At 49.3% G+C, this 25710-nt stretch overlaps 1 protein-coding gene across 1 annotated transcript in view; it reads left to right on the forward strand.

Annotated features, from left to right (window-relative positions):
* LOC137299451 (very low-density lipoprotein receptor-like) overlaps nucleotides 1-25710 on the forward strand; it is a 55280-nt gene that overhangs the window by 14765 nt on the left and 14805 nt on the right. The window contains exons 4-10 of the mRNA XM_067968187.1: nucleotides 4764-5138; nucleotides 6990-7109; nucleotides 9270-9395; nucleotides 11814-11985; nucleotides 14626-14844; nucleotides 20098-20216; nucleotides 23765-23904. Of these exons, the coding sequence (XP_067824288.1) occupies nucleotides 4764-5138; nucleotides 6990-7109; nucleotides 9270-9395; nucleotides 11814-11985; nucleotides 14626-14844; nucleotides 20098-20216; nucleotides 23765-23904 (1271 nt within the window). The remainder of the gene's footprint in view (nucleotides 1-4763; nucleotides 5139-6989; nucleotides 7110-9269; nucleotides 9396-11813; nucleotides 11986-14625; nucleotides 14845-20097; nucleotides 20217-23764; nucleotides 23905-25710) is intronic.

A 25710-nucleotide genomic window follows, 5' to 3' on the forward strand; every position in this document is an offset into this window, starting at 1 on the left:
TGGGGGGGGGGTGGGGACAGAGTGATGGGGGCGGGGGGGGGTGGGGGACAGAGTGATGGGGGCGGGGGGGGGGGTGGGGACAGAGTGATGGGGGGCGGGGGGGGGTGGGGACAGAGTGATGGGGGCGGGGGGGGGGTGGGGACAGAGTGATGGGGGCGGGGGGTGGTGGGGACAGAGTGATGGGGGCGGGGGGGGGTGGGGGGACAGAGTGATGGGGGCGGGGGGGGTGGGGACAGAATGATGGGGGGGGGGGTGGGGACAGAGTGATGGGGGGGGGGGTGGGGACAGAGTGATGGGGGGGGGTGGGGACAGAGTGATGGGGGGGGGGGGTGGGGACAGAGTGATGGGGGGGGTGGGGACAGAGTGATGGGGGGGGTGGGGACAGAGTGATGGGGGCGGGGGGGACAGAGTGATGGGGGCGGGGGGGGTGGGGACAGAGTGATGGGGGCGGGGGGGGTGGGGGACAGAGTGATGGGGGGGGTGGGGACAGAGTGATGGGGGGGGTGGGGACAGAGTGGTGGGGACAGAGTGATGGGGGGGGGGGGGGGGGACAGAGTGATGGGGGCGGGGGGGGGGTGGGGGACAGAGTGATGGGGGCGGGGGGCGGGGGGGACAGAGTGATGGGGGCGAGGGGGACAGAGTGATGGGGGCGGGGGGGACAGAGTGATGGGGGCGGGGGGGGGTGGGGACAGAGTGATGGGGGCGGGGGGGGGTGGGGACAGAGTGATGGGGGCGGGGGGGGTGGGGACAGAGTGATGGGGGCGGGGGGGGGTGGGGACAGAGTGATGGGGGCGGGGGGGGGTGGGGACAGAGTGATGGGGGCGGGGGGGGGGTGGGGACAGAGTGATGGGGGCGAGGGGGGGGTGGGGGACAGAGTGATGGGGGCGGGGGGGGGGTGGCGACAGAGTGATGGGGGCGGGGGGGGGGTGGGGACAGAGTGATGGGGGCGGGGGGGGTGGGGACAGAGTGATGGGGGCGGGGGGGGGGTGGGGACAGAGTGATGGGGGCGGGGGGGGGTGGGGACAGAGTGATGGGGGCGGGGGGGGGGTGGGGGAGGAGTGATGGGGGGGGGGGGGTGGGGGAGGAGTGATGGGGGCGGGGGGGGTGGGGGAGGAGTGATGGGGGCGGGGGGGGTGGGGGAGGAGTGATGGGGGCGGGGGGGGGGGACAGAGTGATGGGGGGGGGGTGGGGACAGAGTGATGGGGGGGGGTGGGGACAGAGTGATGGGGGGGGGTGGGGACAGAGTGATGGGGGGGGGTGGGGACAGAGTGATGGGGGGGGGTGGGGACAGAGTGATGGGGGCGGGGGGGACAGAGTGATGGGGGCGGGGGGGTGGGGACAGAGTGATGGGGGCGGGGGGGGGTGGGGACAGAGTGATGGGGGGGGTGGGGACAGAGTGATGGGGGGGGGGGGGGTGGGGACAGAGTGATGGGGGCGGGGGGGGGTGGGGACAGAGTGATGGGGGGCGGGGGGGGTGGGGGACAGAGTGATGGGGGCGGGGGGGACAGAGTGATGGGGGCGGGGGGGGACAGAGTGATGGGGGCGGGGGGGGGGTGGGGACAGAGTGATGGGGGCGGGGGGGGGGTGGGGACAGAGTGATGGGGGCGGGGGGGGGGGTGGGGACAGAGTGATGGGGGCGGGGGGGGGGTGGGGACAGAGTGATGGGGGCGGGGGGGGGGTGGGGACAGAGTGATGGGGGCGGGGGGGGGTGGGGACAGAGTGATGGGGGCGGGGGGGGTGGGGACAGAGTGATGGGGGCGGGGGGGGGTGGGGACAGAGTGATGGGGGCGGGGGGGGGTGGGGACAGAGTGATGGGGGGGGGTGGGGACAGAGTGATGGGGGGGGGGGGTGGGGACAGAGTGATGGGGGGGGTGGGGGACAGAGTGATGGGGGGGGGGGTGGGGACAGAGTGATGGGGGGGGGTGGGGACAGAGTGATGGGGGGGGTGGGGACAGAGTGATGGGGGCGGGGGGGGACAGAGTGATGGGGGCGGGGGGGGTGGGGACAGAGTGATGGGGGCGGGGGGGGTGGGGACAGAGTGATGGGGGGGGGTGGGGACAGAGTGATGGGGGGGGTGGGGACAGAGTGGTGGGGACAGAGTGATGGGGGGGGGGGGGGGGACAGAGTGATGGGGGGCGGGGGGGGGGGTGGGGACAGAGTGATGGGGGCGGGGGCGGGGGGGGACAGAGTGATGGGGGCGGGGGGGGGTGGGGGAGGAGTGATGGGGGCGGGGGGGTGGGGGAGGAGTGATGGGGGCGGGGGGGGGGGACAGAGTGATGGGGGGGGGGGTGGGGACAGAGTGAGGGGGGGGGTGGGGACAGAGTGATGGGGGGGGGTGGGGACAGAGTGATGGGGGGGGTGGGGACAGAGTGATGGGGGGGGTGGGGACAGAGTGATGGGGGGGGTGGGGACAGAGTGATGGGGGCGGGGGGGGACAGAGTGATGGGGGCGGGGGGGTGGGGACAGAGTGATGGGGGCGGGGGGGGTGGGGACAGAGTGATGGGGGGGGTGGGGACAGAGTGATGGGGGGGGGGGGGTGGGGGACAGAGTGATGGGGGGCGGGGGGGGGTGGGGACAGAGTGATGGGGGCGGGGGGGGGTGGGGACAGAGTGATGGGGGCGGGGGGGACAGAGTGATGGGGGCGGGGGGGACAGAGTGATGGGGGCGGGGGGGGGGTGGGGACAGAGTGATGGGGGCGGGGGGGGGGTGGGGACAGAGTGATGGGGGCGGGGGGGGGGTGGGGACAGAGTGATGGGGGGCGGGGGGGGGTGGGGACAGAGTGATGGGGGCGGGGGGGGGGTGGGGACAGAGTGATGGGGGGCGGGGGGGGGTGGGGACAGAGTGATGGGGGCGGGGGGGGGTGGGGACAGAGTGATGGGGGCGGGGGGGGGTGGGGACAGAGTGATGGGGGCGGGGGGGGGTGGGGGACAGAGTGATGGGGGCGGGGGGGGTGGGGACAGAGTGATGGGGGCGGGGGGGGGGTGGGGACAGAGTGATGGGGGCGGGGGGGGGGGTGGGGGAGGAGTGATGGGGGCGGGGGGGGGTGGGGGAGGAGTGATGGGGGGCGGGGGGGTGGGGGAGGAGTGATGGGGGCGGGGGGGGGGGGTGGGGGAGGAGTGATGGGGGCGGGGGGGTGGGGGGAGGAGTGATGGGGGCGGGGGGGGTGGGGGAGGAGTGATGGGGGCGGGGGGGTGGGGGAGGAGTGATGGGGGCGGGGGGGGTGGGGGAGGAGTGATGGGGGCGGGGGGGGTGGGGGGAGGAGTGATGGGGGCGGGGGGGGTGGGGGAGGAGTGATGGGGGCGGGGGGGGTGGGGGAGGAGTGATGGGGGCGGGGGGGTGGGGGGAGGACGGGGATATGTTGGGGAAGGGGTTGTGGCATGGTTATGAGTGGGGAAGAGAGGTATTTGTGGGGGTTGAAAGAGGTAGGGTGCAGGAGTTGGGGATGGGTTGTGGTATTGGGGTAAGGTTAGTGGTTAGGATATTGGGGGTAGGGGAATGGGTGAAGCAGAGTTGCAGGGGGTTTGAGTGAGGGAGGTGGGGTAGAGGAGGGGATAAGGGGAGTTGGCAGTGGGTACAAATGGGCTTCGAGAATAAGAGTGGTATTGTGAGTAGAGGATGGTATGGGGTATTGTGAATAGAGGAAATGGGAAAGGGGCAGAGCTATGTGGTGGGAGAGGGATGGCTGGGGTATTGGGCTTAGGAAAGCAGGTAAGGATTTGAGAGAAGGGGCAGGGATTATATGAGTGAGGGGTTGGGCTATTGGTGGGTGTAGGTAAGGAGAGGGTGTGGGGGTATGGGAGTAGGTGAGGGAGGAATGGGTGGGATGTGTGGGAAGAAGGAGTGCTGCACATTGGAAGGAAAAATAAGCGACACATATACTGCATGATTGGTGCTGAAATAGTTATAAGAACGTAAGAAATAGGAGTAGGAGTAGGCCATATGACCCCTCGAGCCTGCTTCGCCATTCAATCAGATCATGGCTGATCTTCGACCTCAACTCCACTTTCCTGCCCGATCCCCAATATCCTAACCACTAACCTTACCCCAATACCACAACCCATCCCCAACTCCTGCACCCTACCCGTAATTCCCCAAGAGTCCAAAAATCTATCTTTCTCAGCCTTGAATATACTCAGTGACTCAGCATCCACAGCCCTCTGGGGTAGAGATTCCAAAGATTCACAACCCTCTGAGTGAAGAAATTCCTCCTCATCTCAGTCTTAAATTGCCGACCCCTTATCCTGCCACTATACCCTCTAGTTCTAGACTCTCCAGCCAGGGGAAGCAACCCCTCAGCATCTACCCTGTCGATTATCAATCAGTAACGAATTATCGATCAATTCAGAAGTGATCTAGGAGTCATGGTAGACTTGAAAGAAATGTATGAAGGCAATGGTGATTTATCTTTTCTTAGAACGATAAGGAGACTCTAGGTTGCCTTATTGTCATAAAACAAAACGAAACAAACAAAGGTGTCCCCTTACAAAGCGGCACAACAAATAGAAATTTAAATCATAAAAATACACTTATCAAATTCAATAGTAATACTATCACCTTGTCAACTATACACTCTAATCCCTTCGGTACACACCGGTCGCAGAAGGCCTCAAGCGTACCGCGGTGCGTGCTCCTTCTCCAGGGCCAGAGCAGGAGACTAGTGACTTAACTTTCTAATCTATGAGTAACTCCACATGCCGTCGCTAGTTGCTTATACAGCCGTGGTGTGATTGTGAATCTTATTTCTCCCTGTGGTTATTTTATAGGTGACGGAGGATGCAGTGAGGATGAATTCATGTGTTTGAATGGCCAATGTGTTTCTGCGGTGTTGCTGTGTAACGGAAGGGATGACTGCAGTGATCAGAGTGATGAACGAAACTGTTCTGTATCAGGATGTGGGCCTCATGAGTTTCTGTGCAGTAACTCCACTGTCTGCATCTCTGAATACCGGCTCTGTGACGGTAACCAGGACTGTGCGTCGGGGGCTGATGAATCTGACGACCTTTGTAAGGACAGAGCAGTGCGGCCTGGAAGCTGTGGGGAGTTGGAGTTCCTGTGTGGTATGGGCCAGTGCATAGAGCTTCAATCAGCTTGTGACAACTTTCCTGATTGCAGTGACGGCAGTGATGAAGCCAACTGCAGTAAGTGTAGAGTTATGAGCGGGAGTTTTAATGTTTTTTTTACATAGAACTTACAGCACAGAAACAGGCCATTCGGCTCAACTGGTCTGATTATGCTCCACGCGAGCCTCCTCCCACCCTATTTCATCTAACCCTATCAACATATCCTTCTATTCCTTTCTCCCTCATGTGTTTATCTAGCTTCCCCTTAAATGCATCTATGCTATTTGCCTCAACCAATGTTGAGAATGCAGTATTAAGTTCCACATTCTCACCACTGTCTGGGTAAAGAAGTTTCTCCTGAATTCCTTATTAGATTTATTAGTGACTATCTTATGTTTATGGCCCCTAGTTTTGGACTCCCCACAAGTGGAAACAACATCTCTACATCTACCCTATTAAACCCCTTCATAATTTTAAAGACCTCTTTTAGGTCACTCCTCAACTTTCTCTTCTAGAGTAAAATAATTATTGTGAAATAAACTTAGAGAACCATTTCTGATATATTTATCTGTGTACAACAAACCGGTGCAGTGAGCGACTCAGGGGCCCTTGAACAGACTCTGGTATCAGTTAATTTACGGTTAGACTGATGTTGTGTTTGGATGGACCAGTTTATACAGTACCTGCGAACCACCTGTCCCTGTTTGAGACCATTTCTGAATTTCCAGTGGCCACTCATGGGACGGAGGGAATCAGAAACCAGATGCTTGCTAGGCTTTAGTAAATTGGCGGCCATTTTCAAGCATAATTATTACTTTTACTGTGGTCACTGCTGCATCTTTTGCCAAAGTTCCCACTGGCTTCCGGCAGGTGTCCCTTTCGCCTGCTTAGAATTGCAATTAAGATCAGAACCCACAGGAAAATAATGGAATCAGTGCGAGTAAGTCCCATGGGCAGGCAGGGTTAAAATCGGCCCTCTGTATTTCAACTTCTGTCTAAAAGGATTAGAGGTTCTTGCATCAACAACAACAGCTTAGAACTCCTCATGTACAGCAAGACATCGTGCTTGGGGAAAAGGGATGGGAATGGCGGGGCTGGGATGGAGAATGGAAGGTACAGTCAAAGAGTAGGGTTTTGAGAAGAAGGGATCTGGGTATAGAGTTCCAGAAAGGAAGGACAATGTGGCTGACCGATGGTGGAACGGAGGTAGTGAGGGGTGAGGAACAGCTTTAGGAGAGCCGAGGGTGTGTGCAGGGAAGGAAAGCAGGAGGGGATCACTGAGTGATCAGTGCAGTGGGGCGAGGCCAGGGATTGATTTCAAACCAGAATGAGAATCCTGAATTTGCCAGTGAGCTGGGAGGGGACGGGGGTGGGTGAGGATGCAGGCTGCAGCGTTTAGGATCAGTCGTAGCTGGAGGAGAGTTGATGTGGACGGGCTAGCTACAATTGCGCTGAAGACCCAATTCAGGTGATGTGGGCTAGGGCTTCGGCAACAGAAGGGGAGGAGGGGGGAAATGCTGCAAATGGGATAAAGCCGGTCTGATAATGGAGCAGAGGTGGGGGAGGGCACTGAGCTCGTACTCGAGCAGGAAGCCAAGTTTTCACACCTTCTGTCTTGGCTACAGATGACAGCCAGGGAGGTCGATAGGCTCGAGGCTGGAGGACAAAGGACATGACCTCAGCACTCACTGCACCACAGCTATTCTGCGCAGATTTTTTGGGCTGATCCAGAACGTTTGTTGACTGTTGCAGAAGCTCCTATGTTCCATGTGTAAGCATAGAACTTAGTTAAGGCACTGATCCCCTTCACTGCATCTCCCACCAAAGGATGCATTTGTGGGATTGTATTACCCCCTTTATTAAAAAAAATCTTGCTGCCCTAGCTATAGAATGTAGCTGTTATTGTGTCTAATATTTTTTATTTGGCAGATCAGAATGAGTGTTTGGAGGCGAATGGAAAGTGTTCTCATTATTGCTGGGACCTGCCTTTAGGTTATGAGTGTGCTTGTCCAGCTGGATTGGAGCTGATAAATCACTTCATTTGTGAAGGTGAGTTTGCATACTAAAAGTATCCTACCAATTCTTAGTGGTACACAAAGTTTCATCTTTTTTTGAGAGGGGGAAAAAAAATCAAGATAAAGGGGGGGTAGAAGCAGGAGGAATGAAAGTGGTGACAGTTCACAGTCCTGCTGTGTAATAGAAAGATTAAAATCATGGTGAAGAATTGGAAATGAAGTGCATATAAGGACATTGGTGTCTGTAAATGCATGAAACATTGGAAATAACTGGAACTTTGTCTGTTCCTTCTTTGTCTGTTCCTTCCATTCCCCATCCTAGCCCCTCCATTCCCATCCCCTATTACTGATATAGCTCTGATAAATTCTGTTACATGAAGTGTCACATCTGGAACGACATCTCTCCTATTTCTAATATTCAATATGGAGCTATACCTCCCCAGGCTTGCTATAAGTGGGCCAATTAGCCAGCAGTTCTGGCAATTGATTCATGTAGTGTTTGAGTGGCAATGTGAAGCTGAGCATTTGCATTGGGAAGTTCTTGATTCCCCTGAGAAGAATTCTGATGGGGGAAGAGGACAGTTAGAGTTAGAAGCGCTCATTATCTTCTTTTATTCATTCTCAGGATGTGGGTGTCATTGGCAAGGCCGGCATTTGTTGCCCCTCGAGAAGGTGGTGGTGAGCCGCCTTCTTGAACCGCTGCAGTCTGTGTGGTGAAGGTTCTCCCACAGTGCTGTTAGGTGGGGAGTTTCAGCATTTTGACCAGAGACTCTGGGTAGCAGAGACCTCAGGACAGGCAGCCTGTTTACATAAGTATCCTCCTAACCCCGCGAGGGACAAAAATGGCGAATGGAATAAAAGGGGGGAAATAAAATAAACATTTAGAAGTGATGAAATGTGTGTAACCAAATCGTCTTAACTGTTTATCAAAGTAGATCTCAGATCTCTGGGCCAATCTAGAGCTGTCTGGAATAGGAATTGCAATAATAGTCTGACAGTTGAGTGGTGGCAGCAAACTGTTAAGCCGTTGCTTTACTGCGCTTCACACCCCTTCAAAGCTCTAGTCTTCTCCCTCTGTCACACTGACCTCTACACCTGCCAGATCATCATTCACCATGAAACCCTACCAATCACTTCCTCCCCCTCTCTCTGAGGCACCTTTCAATGCAACAGGAGCAGATGTGACATGTGTTCCCACCCCATGTGAAGCAAGATTTGCCTACTCCTCCTCTAGTCTAATACACTGTAAGCACAGTGAGCCTTTTTGACTTTGGGAAGACTAAATGCAGATTGGGTGACCGCTTTGCTGAAAGTCTCCATCCTTTCCATTAGCATGATGCTGACTTCCCAATGTCTTGTTGCTTCAATCCTACACCATTTTTGCACTGACCTTTCTGTGTTTGGCTTCCAGCACTGTTCCAACCATGCTGAACACCACTTCTGGGACAGTTATCTCTTTTCCCTCCTGGGTGCTCTGCAGCTCTCTGATGTAAACATTGACTTAAGCAACTTCTAATCTTAGCTGTCTCCTCCATTCTCTTTTCACTTCACCCCCTTTTATTTTGGAGCGGATTTACTTACTTTTGTCTTTCTAATCCCTTTTCCCAGCTTGACTGAGATGACCTTTGTATGTTATCCGTAACTATTCATCTTATGCAATCTCTTTAGAAGAAAACTTTCCACAAGCCGTTAAACCCAAAGCTAATGGTATCATTCCTCACTGGTGTAACCAGTCCTTCTTGTTTCCCGGGTTCATTTATGCACTTTTAATTCTCCACCGGTTCCTGTGTTTGAAAGCAGCGTATTTTGAGTATCATTGTTTTGTAGTATGATATTAGCTGTTAGCTGTGAGTTGGTATTTGCAAAAGAGCATCCATGTTTGGAGTCAAAGTAATGAAATGTAAGGCACTATAAAGAAAGCAATAGAACCCAATTCCCCATCCCAAGATAAGGTCCTGTGTCCCGTCACCCACCATCACTGCCAACAAATGCTGTGCTCCAGATTCTCACGTGTGTAACACGACTGAAGAATGTACAATTCTGTCATCACATTCACCGTATATACAAGTGTGCGCTTATGCAAATACAGCGTACCCCAAATGTACAGCTGCACAGCATATAAACTGATGAACTAATTTAGAAATGCTTTCATTGATCTGGATATAATTCATTAATTCGCTGTGTTCTCGTTCAGATGTGGATGAATGTAGAAACCTGGATGCATGTGACCATATTTGCGTTAACCTGCATGGATCGTACGCTTGTGAATGTCACCAGGGGTATCGGAAGGACCCGGGTACTGGCACTTGCCGAGCTACAGGTAGGTTGTTACTAAGCATTGATCACCTTGCCATTTCAGTGAATTGGAAAAGAACTAGTGGGATGCAATTTAGAGACTACTGATTTTGAAACAGATGATGGTTTGATGATCAGTTATTTGATAATACTTGACAAGAAGCAAAAAACTGCAGATGCTGGAAATCTGGAACAAAAACAGGAAATGCCGGTCAGGCAGCCTCTGGAGAGATCAGAGGTGGAGATCCCTCGTCTCAACCCTGCTCATTTATTGACTTATCTTTACTCCTGTTGGGTATTGCTTCAGTCTTTGTTGATTATTCCATTTGTTTGTTAGTTTACGAAATGTTGTGCATGATGATGCAGTTAGATATAATCTAAATGAGCACAGTCCCAATTTTTAAATTTTATTTTGAGTTCATTTGAATAACGTGCTACTTTTGGGAGGGGCCCCAGTGCCAGCATGGGTTCTTTTTTAATCTGGTTTTGTGTTTTTTTTAAAAATCTGATTCTGGGATTTTTTGAATCTGCTATTTTGCCTCTGCCATGAGATTACATGGCTGCTGGTGGGTGCGGGTTGTTGTGAATCCTGATCGACTGTGTGGGGCAGGCTCAGTTGACCAGCTGACCTTTTCCTGTCCATCATGTTTGTATGCTGATTGTTTTTTTTGTGCGTTTTGTGGGGAGGGAGGAGAAGCCGGCTTGTTTTCTCTCTTGAAGGTGCTTAGGGATAGTCCCAGTGCAACTGGATGACCTTTCGATACCTCTTCAAAGGGGCCATTCTTCATCTGCGAAGCTAAATGGTGAGTGTTGGCAACCATTCGACTGGGGAGGGCATCACATTAAATCTTGCACTTTTCACAAGGGGTCTCTGGATAGTGATCAAGAACAGGAACTCTGGCCTTTTTTCTTAATCCAATTATAACATCCCTACAGCCACCCCAGATAATTCAGCACAGACTGGGGATTGGACTTGTGACCTTCCTGGTCTGTATTGGCTCAGTATCAGACAAGGCAACATATTTACCCAGTGAGCCATCTGGGGAGCTGGAACTCTGCAGTTTTCAGGGAGGGCCACATTGCCAGTGTTACAGTTCCAGGTTTGTGTGGCGAGTGGTTAGACGCAGGCTTGTAGCTCCCTTTCTGTACCCATTGCGTTTCTGTTGACAGCCATAGCTTTTGTGAGGCAGTGCTGAGTGGAGGCCTGGTGCGGTAGGGCAGGAATGTGTTGAGCAGAGAATGGGTAACGTGTGGAGGGGAGATGGCGAGCTGGGGCTAGGGACCGTGTGGATGGGGAGGTGGCGAGCTGGGGCTAGGGACCGTGTGGATGGGGAGGTGGCGAGCTGGGGCTAGGGACCGTGTGGATGGGAGGTAGCGAGCTGGGGCTAGGGACCGTGTGGATGGGGAGGTGGCGAGCTGGGGCTAGGGACCGTGTGGATGGGAGGTAGCGAGCTGGGGCTAGGGACCGTGTGGATGGGAGGTGGCGAGCTGGGGCTAGGGACCGTGTGGATGGGGAGGTGGCGAGCTGGGGCTAGGGACCGTGTGGATGGGAGGTAGCGAGCTGGGGCTAGGGACCGTGTGGATGGGAGGTGGCGAGCTGGGGCTAGGGACCGTGTGGATGGGGAGGTGGCGAGCTGGGGCTAGGGACCGTGTGGAGGGGAGGTGGCGAGCTGGGGCTAGGGACCGTGTGGATGGGAGGTGGCGAGCTGGGGCTAGGGACCGTGTGGAGGGGAGGTGGCGAGCTGCGGCTAGGGACCGTGTGGAGGGGAGGTGGCGAGCTGGGGCTAGGGACTGTGTGGATGGGAGGTGGCGAGCTGGGGCTAGGGACCGTGTGGATGGGAGGTGGCGAGCTGGGGCTAGGGACCGTGTGGATGGGAGATGGCAAGCTGGGGCGAGGGACTGTGTGGATGGGAGGTAGCGAGCTGGGGCTAGGGACCGTGTGATGGGGAGGTGGCGAGCTGGGGCTAGGGACTGTGTGGATGGGAGGTGGCGAGCTGGGGCTAGGGACCGTGTGATGGGGAGGTGGCGAGCTGGGGCTAGGGACTGTGTGGATGGGAGGTAGCGAGCTGGGGCTAGGGACCGTGTGATGGGGAGGTGGCGAGCTGGGGCTAGGGACCGTGTGGAGGGGAGGTGGCGAGCTGGGGCTAGGGACCGTGTGGATGGGAGGTGGCGAGCTGGGGCTAGGGACCGTGTGATGGGGAGGTGGCGAGCTGGGGCTAGGGACCGTGTGGAGGGGAGGTGGCGAGCTGGGGCTAGGGACCGTGTGGAGGGGAGGTGGCGAGCTGGGGCTAGGGACCGTGTGGAGGGGAGGTGGCGAGCTGGGGCTAGGGACTGTGTGGATGGGAGGTGGCGAGCTGGGGCTAGGGACCGTGTGGAGGGGAGGTGGCGAGCTGGGGCTAATGCAGGTTATTAAACCCAATTTATTTTCCTTCCTATCCACTAGGAGAGGAGCCATTCATGATTGTCACTAATCGCGGTGACATCAGGAGGATAAGCATTAATAGAATGGAATACGTGGAGTTAGCAGTCGGTTTGGAAAATGCAAGAGCACTAAGTGTGGATATCTCCTCATCAACAATCTACTGGTCTGATGCAACATATCTGGGAATTTTCAGGTAAACTAACTGATTCCCTCAGCATTGATCACAGGTAGTCTGGGGTCCAGAGCACAGATATGATGATTCCATTCTGAGCCAGTGAATGGCACAGAGGGGAACAGAAGACTTGCAGAGCACAGGGCACACAATTTAAAAATGAATATCACTGGACCTAGGGAGAAATGGTGGCAGGAACATGGTGAACTGTGCTGGCAGCTATTTCGGGAAATCCACCCCCTGCCCCACCCCCATCCCGGATCTGATTTCCAAGCAGAAGGCTGTATGTGGAAGAACGTTATTTTGCACATCAGGATATGTCTACCGATGATTGACAGCAAGATTGGCCATCTGTAGACTGTAAACCCCACCCTCCCTATCCTGTATTGAATAGAGAATAAAATGGATGGCTGCAGTATTCTGGGTGTTGCAGTGTCTAAGTGACACAGATTGATACAGTCCCCAGCACTCAATGTCCTTGCTTATCCCGGACAGCTGCCTATATCGGGCAAATGGCGCTAACCGTTTGCCCGATATAGGCAGCTGGCGTCAATACAAAGACGCAGCTTAAACCGCATTAAACCCGCCGACTCTTTCAGGCAGTTTAAGCAGCTGTTTGCACAATCTCTTCCTTTACCATCCCAGTTATTCCCGATTCCCTGTCACAAATTCCAAGCTCTATTTAAAGTTGAACTCCCCCTCTAACTGTAATCGGAACTGCCTGCACTAACTCCTTGTTGTCCCTCACTGCGTTATTTACCAGTTCCAGGATCTCTGCCATCAGGTACTGCATGATATACTATATCCAAGTTATAATTATATAGATTATAACATTTTTCAAAAAATCACTTTGGTCCATTATGCAATCAGGATAGTGATTCAAAACGGTGTGTGTCATATATTTCTCACTGTAAATATCAATACAAGCGTGTTGCATTCCTGGCAGATGCAGTTTGTCCAGACGTGATTACCATGATATTCCTTGTATCAATATTGCCACTTCTCTCCTTGCTTTCAAAATTCTCCTTAAAACCCTTCTCTTCAACTATCCATTTGCCCCCTCTCAGCTTTTCCCATTTTTCTCCCCAATGTAAAGGGTTTTATTACACCTTCCTATATTTGCCATAAAACTAAAGTTTTCAAATTCCTTGCAGTTTTCATTTGTAGTTATTCTGATTTTGCTTTTCCCCTTTCCGTGCCTCCTCAGAATGTGTCCGTTCCTTGACTGATGGGAATGTAGTGAATGTCTGCTAGGCCCATATTACTTTAATCTGCCACTGAGGGGCTGGTGCTCTGATTTTGCCCCTCTCGGCGCCCCCATCACCTCGCTGCTGTGTCAATGCGGGCCAAAAGTTGGAAAAATAAAATCCAATTGTCCCCCCTCCTCTCTAATGCTGAGTAAAAATACTGATTTTAAAAGGTCACTATCCTGTGAATTAGCTGAGGATGTCACTTGGAAGAACATGAGTTAATAAATGACAGCCTGGATGTGGATTTGTTAAAGGCAAATTGTGTCTGACTAACTTGATTGAGTTCTTCGAAATAACGGAGAGGGTTGATGAAGGTAGTGCAGTTTATATTATGCGTATGGACTGTCAAAGGGCGTTTGATAAAGTGCCACATAATAGACTTGTTTGCCCATGGGATTAAAGGGACAGTGACAATGTGGGTACAAAATTAGCTGAACGACAAAACAGAGTAGTAGTGAACGGTTGTTTTTCAGACTGGAGCTAAGTATACAGTGGATCTGTCCCCCAAGGATCGGTATTGGGACCACTGCTCCTTTTGATTATATATTAATGACCTCGACTTGGGTATAGGGACATAATTTCAAAGTTTGCGGATGACAAAAAGCTAGGAACTATGGTAAACAATGAGGAGGATAGTAACAGACTTCAGGGTGAAATGGGTGGACACATGGCAGATGAAATTTAATGCAGAGAAGTGTGAAGTGATACATTTTGGAAAGAAAAATGAGAGGCAATATAAACTAAATGGTGAAATTTTAAAGGGGGTACAGGAACAGAGAGACCTGGAGTTACATAAATCTTTGAAGGTGGCAGGACAAGTCGATGAGGCCGATAATAAAGCATACGGAGTCCTTAGCTTTGTTAACAGAGTTATAGAGTACAAAAGCAAGGAAGTTATGTTAAACCTTTATAAATCACTGGTTAGACCTCAGCTGGAGTATTGTGACCAATTCTGGGCACCACACTTTAGGAAGGATGTTAAGACCTTAGAGAGGGTGCAGAGGAGGTTTACCAGAATGGTACCAGAGATGAGGGAATTCAGTTATGTAGAGAGACTGGAGAAGCTGGATTGTTCTCCTTTAGAGCAAAAAAAAGTTAAGGGGAGATTTAATAGAGTTGCTCAAAGTCATGAGGGGTTTTGATAGGCTAGATAGGGAGAAACTGTTTCCACTGGCAGAACAGTCGGTAACCAGAGGACACAGATTTAAGATAATTGGCAAAAAAGCCAGGAGGATAATGAGAAATTTTTTACTCGGAGAACAGGCACAGGCACAGGCACGGTGGACCGAATGGCCTCCTATGCTGTATGATTCTATGTAGTAAATCTATTACGGGTTAGTTTGTATTTGTCTTTATTATATGTGATTCACACTGTAACTTAGAGAGTGACTGACTAACTTTTCGCCTGTAGCAAATCAATAGACCAAACCAGAAGAGACAGCTGGCAGATTATGGGAGGTGTGCAGAGTCCTGGCGGAATCGCTGTGGACTGGATCTACAGTCACATCTATTGGACCGACTCTGGAGCCAGGACATTATCGCTTGCTACACTGGATGGATTGAAAAGGAAGACCCTGTTCAGTGCGAATCTAGTGGAACCTGCAGCTGTAGCAGTCGATCCACACTCTGGGTATGTGCTTCCTGTCTAATCCAGTAATAATCCATTTTATACTTGGTGAGACTTTTCAGCAGAATCACAACAGCATGGGTCAAGTAGGAACCGTGCAGTTAGTTACTCTGAGCAAATATTTAATTCAGAGTCTCACCAGATCATCTCAGTTACCTGAAAGTGGTAAAGCGACAGGCTCATGGAGCTGCTCAGATTTCAGCTGGAAAGCTAAACTCAATGCATCTGTTAGGGAGGAAACGCAAAATCTTCAGACACGTGAACTAACTACAACCCTGGGTGTAATCTTCGGGGAGTCCCATTTCAATCAGGCTCTGCTTAACCTAAATTGAATGATTTTGTTTGGGTTGAAATTCTAAATAAATGTTATGAGGGGAGGGGCACTGGATGTTAATTATAGCAGCAGGCAAATAGTGTGCTGCGAAAGCATTTGTTACTAAACGTGGACTTGCAGATCAAACTCTCTGTTGAAATCTCTAATGCTGCTAGGAATTTGGTGCTTGTAAATAAAGTTTTACAAAATGAGATGGGATATCCAAAATGATGGCATAAGTGCGATGATCAGCCATGATCTATTTGAATGGTAGAACAAATTTGAGGGGCTGAGTGGCCCACTCCCGTTGCTGAGTGCAAAGAAACCCTGTAATTTTTAAAAGCATCGGATTTCATATTTTCAGCTTTGCTCGTGTATTCAGCTTCCTGCACTATCCTTTGGTTGCTGTTTAGGTTTTTCTAAACTTGGTAGTTGTAAATTTTGATACAGGGTCCTGAGGCAGTGGTACCTAAATGGAGACCAGTGAGTTCCCCTGTTTATTTTTCTTTTTGCCACCATTCCTAACAAACCCTGTGACCGGCACTCCCCGTCACTAAACCAGGAGGGAATCCTGCTCCATGGTTTGCTTTAACCACAGACCCATGGATATATGTGGCTCATTGTTGCTGTGATGCTGTTTCCTGGGTACCAGTGGCCCTCTGGGGACTTTAAAGGGGAACTGATAGGGTAGATCGAGAGAAACTGTTTCTGCTGGTTGGGAGTCTAGGACTAGGGGACAGAGCCTAAAAATTAGAGCCAGGACTTTCAGGAATGAAGTTAGGAAACACTTCTACACACAAAGGGTGGGAGAAGATTGTAACTCACTTCTGCAAACGGCAGTTGATGCTAGCTCAATTGTTAATTTTAAATCTGAGATTGATAGATTTTTGTTAGCCCCATATCCCTTAATATTTTTGGTCAAGGCGGGTATATGGAGTTGGGTCACAGATCAGCCATGATCTCATTGGTGGAACAGGCTCAAGGGGCTAAGTGGCCTACTCCTGTTCCTCTAGTACGTGGCTGTTCTTAATGTGTGAGCCTCGATAGTGAATTCCAACAGGCTGTTTTACTGCAGCGGGACCATGGGTGGCTTGATTGTGTCCTCACCTGACATGCAAACACAGTTACTTCCAGCAGAAGCTCCCCCTAGATAGCGATCAGGACCAGGAGATCCAGCTGTGTGTATTTTAAAAAGGATATAGAGACATTGGAGAAGGTGCAAAAAAAATTAACAAGGATGATGTCAGAACTGAGAGGATATACATATCAGGAAAGATTGAACAGGCTGACGCTCTTTTCTCTAGAAAAGAGAAGACTGAGGGGTGACCTGATCGAGGTCCTTAAGGTAACAAAAGGGTTTGATGGAGTAAACATGGAGAAAATGTTTCCACTTGTGGGGGAGACCAGAAGTAGAGGTCATAAATATAAGATAGTCGCTAATAAATCCAATAGCGAATTCAGAAGAAACTTCTTCACTCAGAGTGGTGAGAATGTGGAACTTGCTACCACAAGGAGTAGTTGAGGCAAATAGCATAGATGCATTTAAGGGGAAGCTAGATAAGTACATGAGGGAGAAAGGAATAGAAGGGTATGCAGATAGGGTTAGATGGGGTAGGGAGAGAGGCTCGCGTGGAAACCAGTTGGGCCGAATGGCCTGTTTTTGTGCTGTAGACTCTGTCATTGAAATGTATAAAATTCTTAGAGGGTAATTTCTTGACAGGGTAGATGCTGAGAGGCTGTTTCCCCTGGCTGGAGAGTCTAGAACTAGGGGGCATAGTCTCAGGATAAGGGGTCGGCCATTTAGGTCTGAGAAAAGAAGGAATTTCTTCACTGAGGGTTGTGAATCTTTGGAAGTCTCTACCCCAGAGGGCTGTGGATGCTCAGTCATTGAGTATATTCAAGGCTGAGATGGATAGATTTTTGGACTCTAAGGGAATCAAGGGATATGGGGATCGGGCGGGAAAGTGGAGTTGAGGTCGAAGATCAGCCATGATCTGATTGAATGGCGGGGCAGGCTCGAGGGGCCGTATGGCCCATTCCTGCTTCTATTTCTTATGTTCTTATGTAACTCGATATTTTTTCCTCCTTCCTCCCTAACTCGGCATTGATGAAAACAATTGTATTTCCCTGACTTCCACTCCAGCTGCTCCCGTCTTAACCATCTAAACCTTTGGGAGATGTATAAACGTTTAGAGCCCTACAATAAACACATCCCTCTGAGCAAGGGCAGAATCCTAGAGACAGGAGGAATTCCAGCAACTCCCCTTCCCCTAGCCTCATCACTGCTTTCAATCCAAACTGAAAAATACTGCTAATTATAAAATCATTGTTGTTAGACTTATCGTAGAGAGACTTGCAGCTGATAATGGAGGATTAACTCTTGCATTAAGCTCGTCAAATACTGTTATCTCATAATTCCTCAGTTTGGCTCTCAAGTGCTTCTAGAAGTCAATTAATCAATAAATTTTTCAGACCTGACGGTTTATAAATAACTTGCACAAACGAGCATGTTTTGTGTGCATCAGTTCTGTCGCAGACCAGCATTTGTACATTGGGAGTGATTATTGCAGTAAGTCTCTAATTGAGGTGTTTAAAATGATAAAGGGATTCAATACAGTAGATACAGAGAAACAGGCGGAGCAGGCACGAAGGGCTGAATGGCCTACTCCTGTTCCTATGTTCCTAAGTCCCAGTACATCACAGATTGAACATAAGAACAGGGATCATACAGCAGGTCCTAGTACATCAATGGTGGAGAAATCCAGAACAAAGGGGCACAATTTTAAAATTAGAGGTTGACCATTTAGGTGTGAAATCAGGAAGCACTTTTTCACACAAAGGGTGGTGGAAATCTGGAACTCTCGTCCCTCAAAAGGCTCTGGATGCTGGGTCAATTGAAGTTTTAAAAAATGAGCTAAACCGATTTTTTTTTAGAAAAGGGTATTGGGGAATATGGAGCAAAGGCAGGTAAATGGAGTCGAGGTGCGGATCAGCCATGATCTGATTGAATGACTGAATCGGCTTGAAGGGCTGAATGGCCTCCTCCTGTTCTCTTAAACCTTCTAGGAGTTTTGTTAAGAAACCAGATATAAATCAAAGGGGTGTCTCAATCCAGTGACATGCCCTGGCCAGGAATATGAGAGAGATAATAGAATCATACGTCACAGGAGGCCATTCAGCCTAAGGTACCTGTGCCTGCTCTCTGAAAGAGCTACCAATTAGTCCCACTCCCCTGCTCTTTCCCCATAGCCCTACAAATTTTCCCTTTTTAAGTTGAGATCCAATTCCCTTTTGACAGTTACGATTGAATCTGGTTCCACCACCCTTTCCAGGTAGTGAATTCCAGATCATCGTAACACGCTGCATAAAAAAAATCTCATCTCCCCCTGGCTCTTTTTGCCAATTACTTTTTGGTTTCTGACCTTCCTGCTGGTGGAAGCAGTTTCTCCTTATCTACTCTATCAAAACACCTCTATTAAATCTCCCCATAACCTTCTCTGCACTAATGAGAACAATCCCAGCTTCTCTGGTGTCTCCACATAACAAACCCCTCATCCCTGGTACCATTCTAATAAATCTCCTCTGCACCCTCTTCAATTTGATGTCCTTTCTAAACTATGGTGCCCAGAATTGGACACACTATTCCAGCTGAGGTCCAACCAGAGTTTTATAAAGGTTCAGCATGACTTCCTTGCATTTGTACACTATGCCTGTATTTATAAAGCCAAGGATCCTGTAGGATTTTTTAAACAGCTTTATCAACTTGTCCTGCCACCTTCAAAGATTTGTATGTGAACCCCCAGATGTCTCTGTTCCTATACCCCCTTTAAAAGTGTACCAGATAGTTTATATTGCCTCTTGTCAATTTTCCTTCCAAAATGTATCGCTTTCCACTTCTCTGCATTAAATTTTATCTGCCATGTGTCTGTCCATTTCACCAAACGTTCTAGTTCTTTACTCTCCCAAGTCAGTTCAGCATCTACAATTCAGCAGTATGACTTTGATCTTCCATATTTCCAGAATGTTTCCCCAACAGTCTGATATTTTCAGGTTTCTAACTATTTGGTGGGGCATTATTGAGCGAGTGAGTGTAGTTCCCCCACCCCAAATCACCATCCTGCAGTCCCACCACATCAATGGTTTGCCCACCTAACTAACATTCTCAGTTACCGGAGCTGTGATATTCTTCCACAACAGTTCTCAGAGCTGTCCAGCATCATCACATATGGTGGAAGCCAATAAATCATCTGAACCAGTTATTTCTTCGCTGGTCTGGGATACTGAGGTCGTGTGTTGTCCACATGGCCTGTCCCAACTGAGATCAGCACAGATCAGGGATCAAAGCTGGACCTCCCAGATCTTTACGGCTCAGTATTCACAACAGGCAGAGCATTTATTCACTGGACTAGCAGGAGAATGCAATGAACCATTTTAAAGTGAGCGAGCCACAGTGTAAGATTGCAACTCTTTGCCCCCCCCTCCTCTCTCAAGCCTCTATCTCTCGCACTATATTGCAACCCAAGTTTATTTCCCACAGTGTATAAACACCTGGCAAGGACGTGTGCGTGCGTGCGTGCGCTTATTTCAATTGTATTTTATCAATTTAAAAAGAATTCTTATGTCTTTGCAAAATATAAATTTGATACCTGTTACCAAAAGTACCAATTTGTAGAATGGGTGGTGGGGGAGCGATGAGGTAAGGGAGATAAATCAGCGAATAGCAATTCACTGCTCCCGTGCAAGACTTTCTGAGGTACTTTTATGTAGTTCAATAATTTTAATTATATTGCACAATTAATCAATGTTTGTAATCAGTTTTACTTGTATAACCGACTGCAGATACCTCACTGAATCTCCGCCTCCACGTGTGCTTAAAATTGAATTTGTTACCAAGTGGTCAAATTTGCTGCTGTTTCACCATATTGAGGTTCTCTCTCTTGCAGGTTCTTGTACTGGGCTGATGTAGGAGAGCCAACAAAAATTGAAAAGGCTGGAATGGATGGAGTTGGCAGAAGGATACTAGTCAACATTGGCATTGGAAAACCTACTGGGCTTGCATTGGGTAAGAGTGGGTGGTAACCTACACTGAGCTTTCATAGAAAAGCTCTTCTAAAGTGGCATTAAGAACGAACTTGCATTTATATAGCAGCCTGCACAACAGCCAATTTGCGCACAGCAGGGTCCCACAAACTGCAATGAGATAACGACCAGATGATCTGTTTTAGCGATGTTGGTGAGGGATAAATATTGGCAAGGATGCTGGGGAGAACTCCCCTGCTCTTCTTCGAAATAGTGTCATGGGATCTTTTACTGAGAGGGCAGATGGGGTCTCAGTTTAACGTCTCATCTAAAAGACGGCACCTCTGACAGTGCAGTACTGAGGGAGTCACTGCACTATGTGCTCATGTCTCTGGAGTGGGACTTGAACCCACAACATTCTGACTCTGAGGCGAAAGTGATACCAACTGAGCCATGATTGACACCTTATGCAAGTTAGCTGTGCTGTTTCTGAAGAGTTTAGAGTGTGGTCTTCATGGAATGGTTTCCATAGAAAAGTGATAGAATCAAAATCTGTTACCCAATTATAGACTGCTGTTCCTATTGATTTTCTTATTCAATCCACTCCTGCTGTTCTTAACTTTACAAGAAAAATCCTGTTGACGTAATCTCTTTTTCTGTCCCGTTGCATAGCAGTGTACCTTTTTAAGGTTAAAAACCTTTGTAACTGACTTAAGGTTTGGGCCTGTAATTTGCTTCGCAACTGGACAAAGTTCTGAGAGGAAAGTGATGGTCTTGGCATAAACTTATCACACCGTCATCAAGAGTATCAATGAGAGTTGTGAAGATCATGAAATTAGTTCGAGAGACAGACAAATGGATTGTACACACTGGCGGTTGCCAAATGATTAGAACCAAAATTAAAAAGGTGAAAGTCGATGGTTCCCACATCTTCAGTAGTGATAAACTACTGAGGTAAACCATTAAATAGCACCAAGTGCAAGGCTGCTAAAAGAGCAACAGATACAATGGATTACAAGTTAATAAAAACCTTTTACATTGCTGCCTAGGTAATCCCTATTACAACAACCAGATGTCCCTTATTGATAAGTCCATCATTGGAACTAAAGCTTAAGTTATCTCTGGAGTGGGTTTCCGCAGTCTCCTGCAGGTTCTGTTGCAGTTGATACTGGCCAGGAGCAGTTAATATCTCTGCATTGACGTCTGCCTTACGATTCTCCTCAACTGCACGCACTGAGAGAGCTGACCAGTTGACAGCCTTTTTTTTGCATCTTGCCTATGTTGAGCAAGGTTTGTTGGTAGAGGAAGGTTAGCCACATGCAAAGGATGGAATAGACACCAGGTTTACTATTAATAAACAATGGATCCTTTTAGCCTCATTTTCTGAATTGCCAAAAATTATCATTTTACTTGTTTTGTAAAGCTCTGGCAGTGACGCTTGAGACCCTGCTGACGGAAGGGCGTTTAAAATTCTCATCCTTGTTTTCAAATATCTCCATAGCCTCGCCCCTCCCTATATCTGTAACCTCCTCCAGCCCTACAACTCCCGAGATCTCTGCGCTTTTTCAATTCTTGCCTCTTGCGCATCTCTGATTTCCTTCGCTTCACCATTGGCGGCCGCGCCTTCAGCAGCCAAGGCCCTAAGCTCTGGAATTACCTCTCTATACACCTCTACCTCTCCTCCTTTTAAGACACTCCTTAAAACCTACCTCTGACCAAGCTTTTGGTCACTTGTCCTAATATTTCCTTATGTGGCTCGGTGTCAAATTTTGTTTGCTAATCGCTCCTGTGACATGCCTTGGGACGTTTTACTATGTTAGAGGCGCTATATAAATGCAAGTTGTTGGTGCCTTTATGGTTATCCTCTTCAAACTAATGTGGGACTCCTGGTTGTTGTTTCATCTAGAGATGGCCTGGTCCATTAGAATCACAGGATTTTGGTTGGAGAGATGAGAACCTCCGACATGGTGCTACCCTGCATCAAGTAGGTGTGGGTCACAGATGGCAGTAGCATAATTGGTGAGGCTCTCCCAGCTTCAGCTGGATTATAAAGAGGCTCAAGATGTCATTAATAGTCTTATGTGTTGCCTTTTTCTGCATCTGGAAGGAAATGGCTCCAGGGAGTTGAGGGTCAGAAGATGAATTTCAATGCAACCATACCGATTGTTCTGCTTAGTGTGAATTGCATTGGAAACTGCCCGAAGCTGTGGAAATCCAACCTAGAGACAACTTAATTAATTCCACTGTTGGACTCATCATTGGTTGTAATTGGAGTTAGGAGCAGGAGAAGACCATTCAGCCCCTCGAGCCTGTTCCGCCATTCAATTAGATCGTGGCTGATCTGTATCTTCATCTACCTGCCTTGGTTCCATAACCTTTAATACCCTTGCTTAACAAAAATCTATCAATCTCAATCTTAAGCTGCTGCTGCTTGGGGTTTTTGTTAATGTGGTGGTGGTGTGGCCCTTATCACCAAATCGTACCTTGGTCTCTCCCCCTGCTCCTCTGGTACCTTCTCCTCCTTCAAGCACCACATCTCGTTCCATCCCTCTCGTCTCCTTTAAAATCTTCATGCTGTACTGCCTCACCAAGGTCTACCCTGAGTTTCTAACCAAAATATCCTTCCCCCCCCCCCCCCCCCCCTCTTTCCTTTCTTAGCCTCTGCACTGAGCCACTTCTCATCTTTGGTGATTTCAATCTCCATCTCAACTCATCTTGCCATCTCAACTCATTTGCCATCTTTCCTGAGTTCACTGCCCTCCTATCCTCCCGACATACAAACTCTCCAACCCATCTTATGTGACCTCACTACTTCCATGGTCTCTATCACAGACATGGCCATCTCTGATCCCTTGTATCCCTCACCACCCACATCTCCTACCCCCTTCCAACTGCATTTCCTTCTGCGTCAGCCTCTGAAATAAACTCTTCCCACCGGTCACTTTTATAACTGCACTTTCAAACTCCCAACTGTCCAGTCTTTGGCCCTCCATTCGTCAGTGTTCAACCACTCCCTTGCATCGACCTTTGGTCTCGTCCCCAGTAAAACCTTCACATTCTCCCACCCTGGCCTCCATCTTCACTCTCTCAAGTCGAAGGGGGACAGACTTGAGCATATCTGGCGCACAACTGGTTTAGCCATCCATCGCCAAATCTGATAGGACCACATCAAGCATTATCGGGCATTGCTGTCCACTGAAAAAACTACTCACTACTCCAGGATCATCCTGGAATGCAAAGATAACCCTGGCTTCTTTTCTCCACTACCAACCTCCTTAAACCCCTCTCCCCTGCCCCCTCCACCCTCACCTCCAACAATATGTGCGAGGAGCTCATCGATTTCTTTGTCGCAAAGATTGAGATCGTTCCTTTGCTTCTCCCCAGCTCCCCGCACCCCCCTCCCACCAACTCCCCCCCACCCCCCCCCCACTCCCCGACACTCAATGTCCAGGCTCAGGTGGAACTGTGCCTGGCAAGAGTCAGTACCTTTTTTAAAGAGAGGAGGAGAAAAAAATGGAAAAAGAAAATTTTTGTGATGCTTTGAGAAGTAAGAATCGATTAAAATTAAGATTTTCTATACATTCTTTTCAGACTTTATTAAGAAACGCCTTTACTGGGTAGACTCTGGACTGCATGAATTGTTTTACACTGATCTGAATGGACACCATCAAAGAAGTGTCTTTCGCTCAGAGAATTACTTGGTAAATCCGTTTGGGCTGGCAGTTTTTGAGGTAAATATCACCGTTTCAGAATCCCAGATTCATTCAGATACTTGTATTTACAATCAATATGGAGAGAGTTGAGTGAACCATACAATAGAGAGGCACTGCTGGGCCCTGTCAGTTACACTTGGCAGTATGTCTGTGTTTACATTGGTAAGTAAGCATCATCTCCTGGAGCTTGTTTAATTGACTTGGGGGATTCAGGGAGGAATTTTGCTGCATTTTTCCAGAAATGGGATGCAGTTTTATCTTGTTTTTTTGCCTTCGAGAAGTTAGGGTTACCAGTGAGTAGGGAGGTTGGTGCTCACGGATACACCGTTTAGTCGATAGGACGACCATTAATGGGCCTGAGGGTTTTTTTTTTATGAATACAAATGTAGGAAAAGAAAAACATAGGAACAAGAGGAGGCCATTCAGCCCCTCGAGCCTGTTCCACCATTCAATTAGATCATGGCTGCATCTTAGGTGCCCTTGGAGCTGCACAAAATTACCCCCTGAATATACTCTTTAAATTTATAACATCTCAAGACTTTTAAAAAGGGAATTAGATAGTTGTTTGAAAGAGTGGAATGTTCAAGGTTACAGAAAATGAACAGGAGAGTAATTCCTGGAGAAAAACGAGTGCAGACTTGAATTACGTAGAATGTACAGCACAGAAACAGGTCATTCGGCCCAACAGGTCTGTGCCGGTGTTTTTGCTGCACATGAGCCTTCTCCCTCCCTACTTCATCTAACCCTATCTGCATACCCTTCTATTTCTTGCTCTCTCGTGTTTATCTAGCTTCCCCTTAAATGCATCTATACTAGTCGCCTCAACTACTCCATGTGGTAGCCAGTCTGGGTAAAGAATGGGCCTTGAAAGAATTGAACAATGGGCGGCCTTTAAAGAGGAGCTGGTTCGGGTGCAGTCCATGAGGGAGAAGGGTAGGGCAACTAAAGCCAGAGCTCCCTGGATGATGAGATAGAGAGTAAATGAAGCAGAAAAAAGGGGCGTATGACAGATGTCAGGTTGATAATACAAGTGAGAATATAGGCTGAATATAGAAAGTTCAGAGGGGAAGCGAAAAAGGAAGTAAGAGGGACAAAGGGAGAGTATGAGAATAGACTGGTGGCCAACATAAAAGGGAATCCAAAAGTCTTTTACAGGCATGAAAACAGTAAACGGGTAGTAAGAGGAGGAGTGGACCAAAAAGGAGATCTACACATGGCTGAAGTACTAAATGAGTACTTTGCATCTGTCTTTACCAAGGAAGAAGATGCTGCTAAAGTTATGGTAAAAGAGGAGGTAGTTGAGCGACTGGATGAGTTAAAAATTGATAAGAAGAGGTACTAGAAAGGCTAGTTGTACTTAAAGTAGATAAGTCATCTGGTCCAGGTGGGTTGCATCCTAGGTTGCTGAGGAAGTAAGGGTGGAAATTGCAGGGGTACTTGCCATAATTTTCTAATCATCCTTAGATATGGGGCTGGTGCCAGAGGACTGGAGAATTGCAAATGTTACACCCTTGTTCAAAAAAGGGTGTAAGGATAAACCCAGCAATTACAGGCCAGTCAGTTTAACCTTAGTGGTGGGGAAACTTTTAGAAACGATAATCCGGGACAAAATTAAGTCACTTGGACAAGTGTGGATTAATTAAGGAAAGCCAGCACAGATTTGTTAAAGGCAAATCGTATTTAACTAACTTGATTGAGATTTTTGATGAGATAACAGAGAGGGTCGATGAGGGCAATGCGGTTGATGTGTATATGGACTTTCAAAAGGCGTTTGATAAAGTGCTGCACATTAGGCTTGTCATCAAAGTTGAAGCCCATTGAATA

The sequence above is a fragment of the Heptranchias perlo genome, chromosome 29, assembly GCF_035084215.1.
Source record: "Heptranchias perlo isolate sHepPer1 chromosome 29, sHepPer1.hap1, whole genome shotgun sequence".
In the NCBI taxonomy this organism is placed as follows: domain Eukaryota; kingdom Metazoa; phylum Chordata; class Chondrichthyes; order Hexanchiformes; family Hexanchidae; genus Heptranchias; species Heptranchias perlo.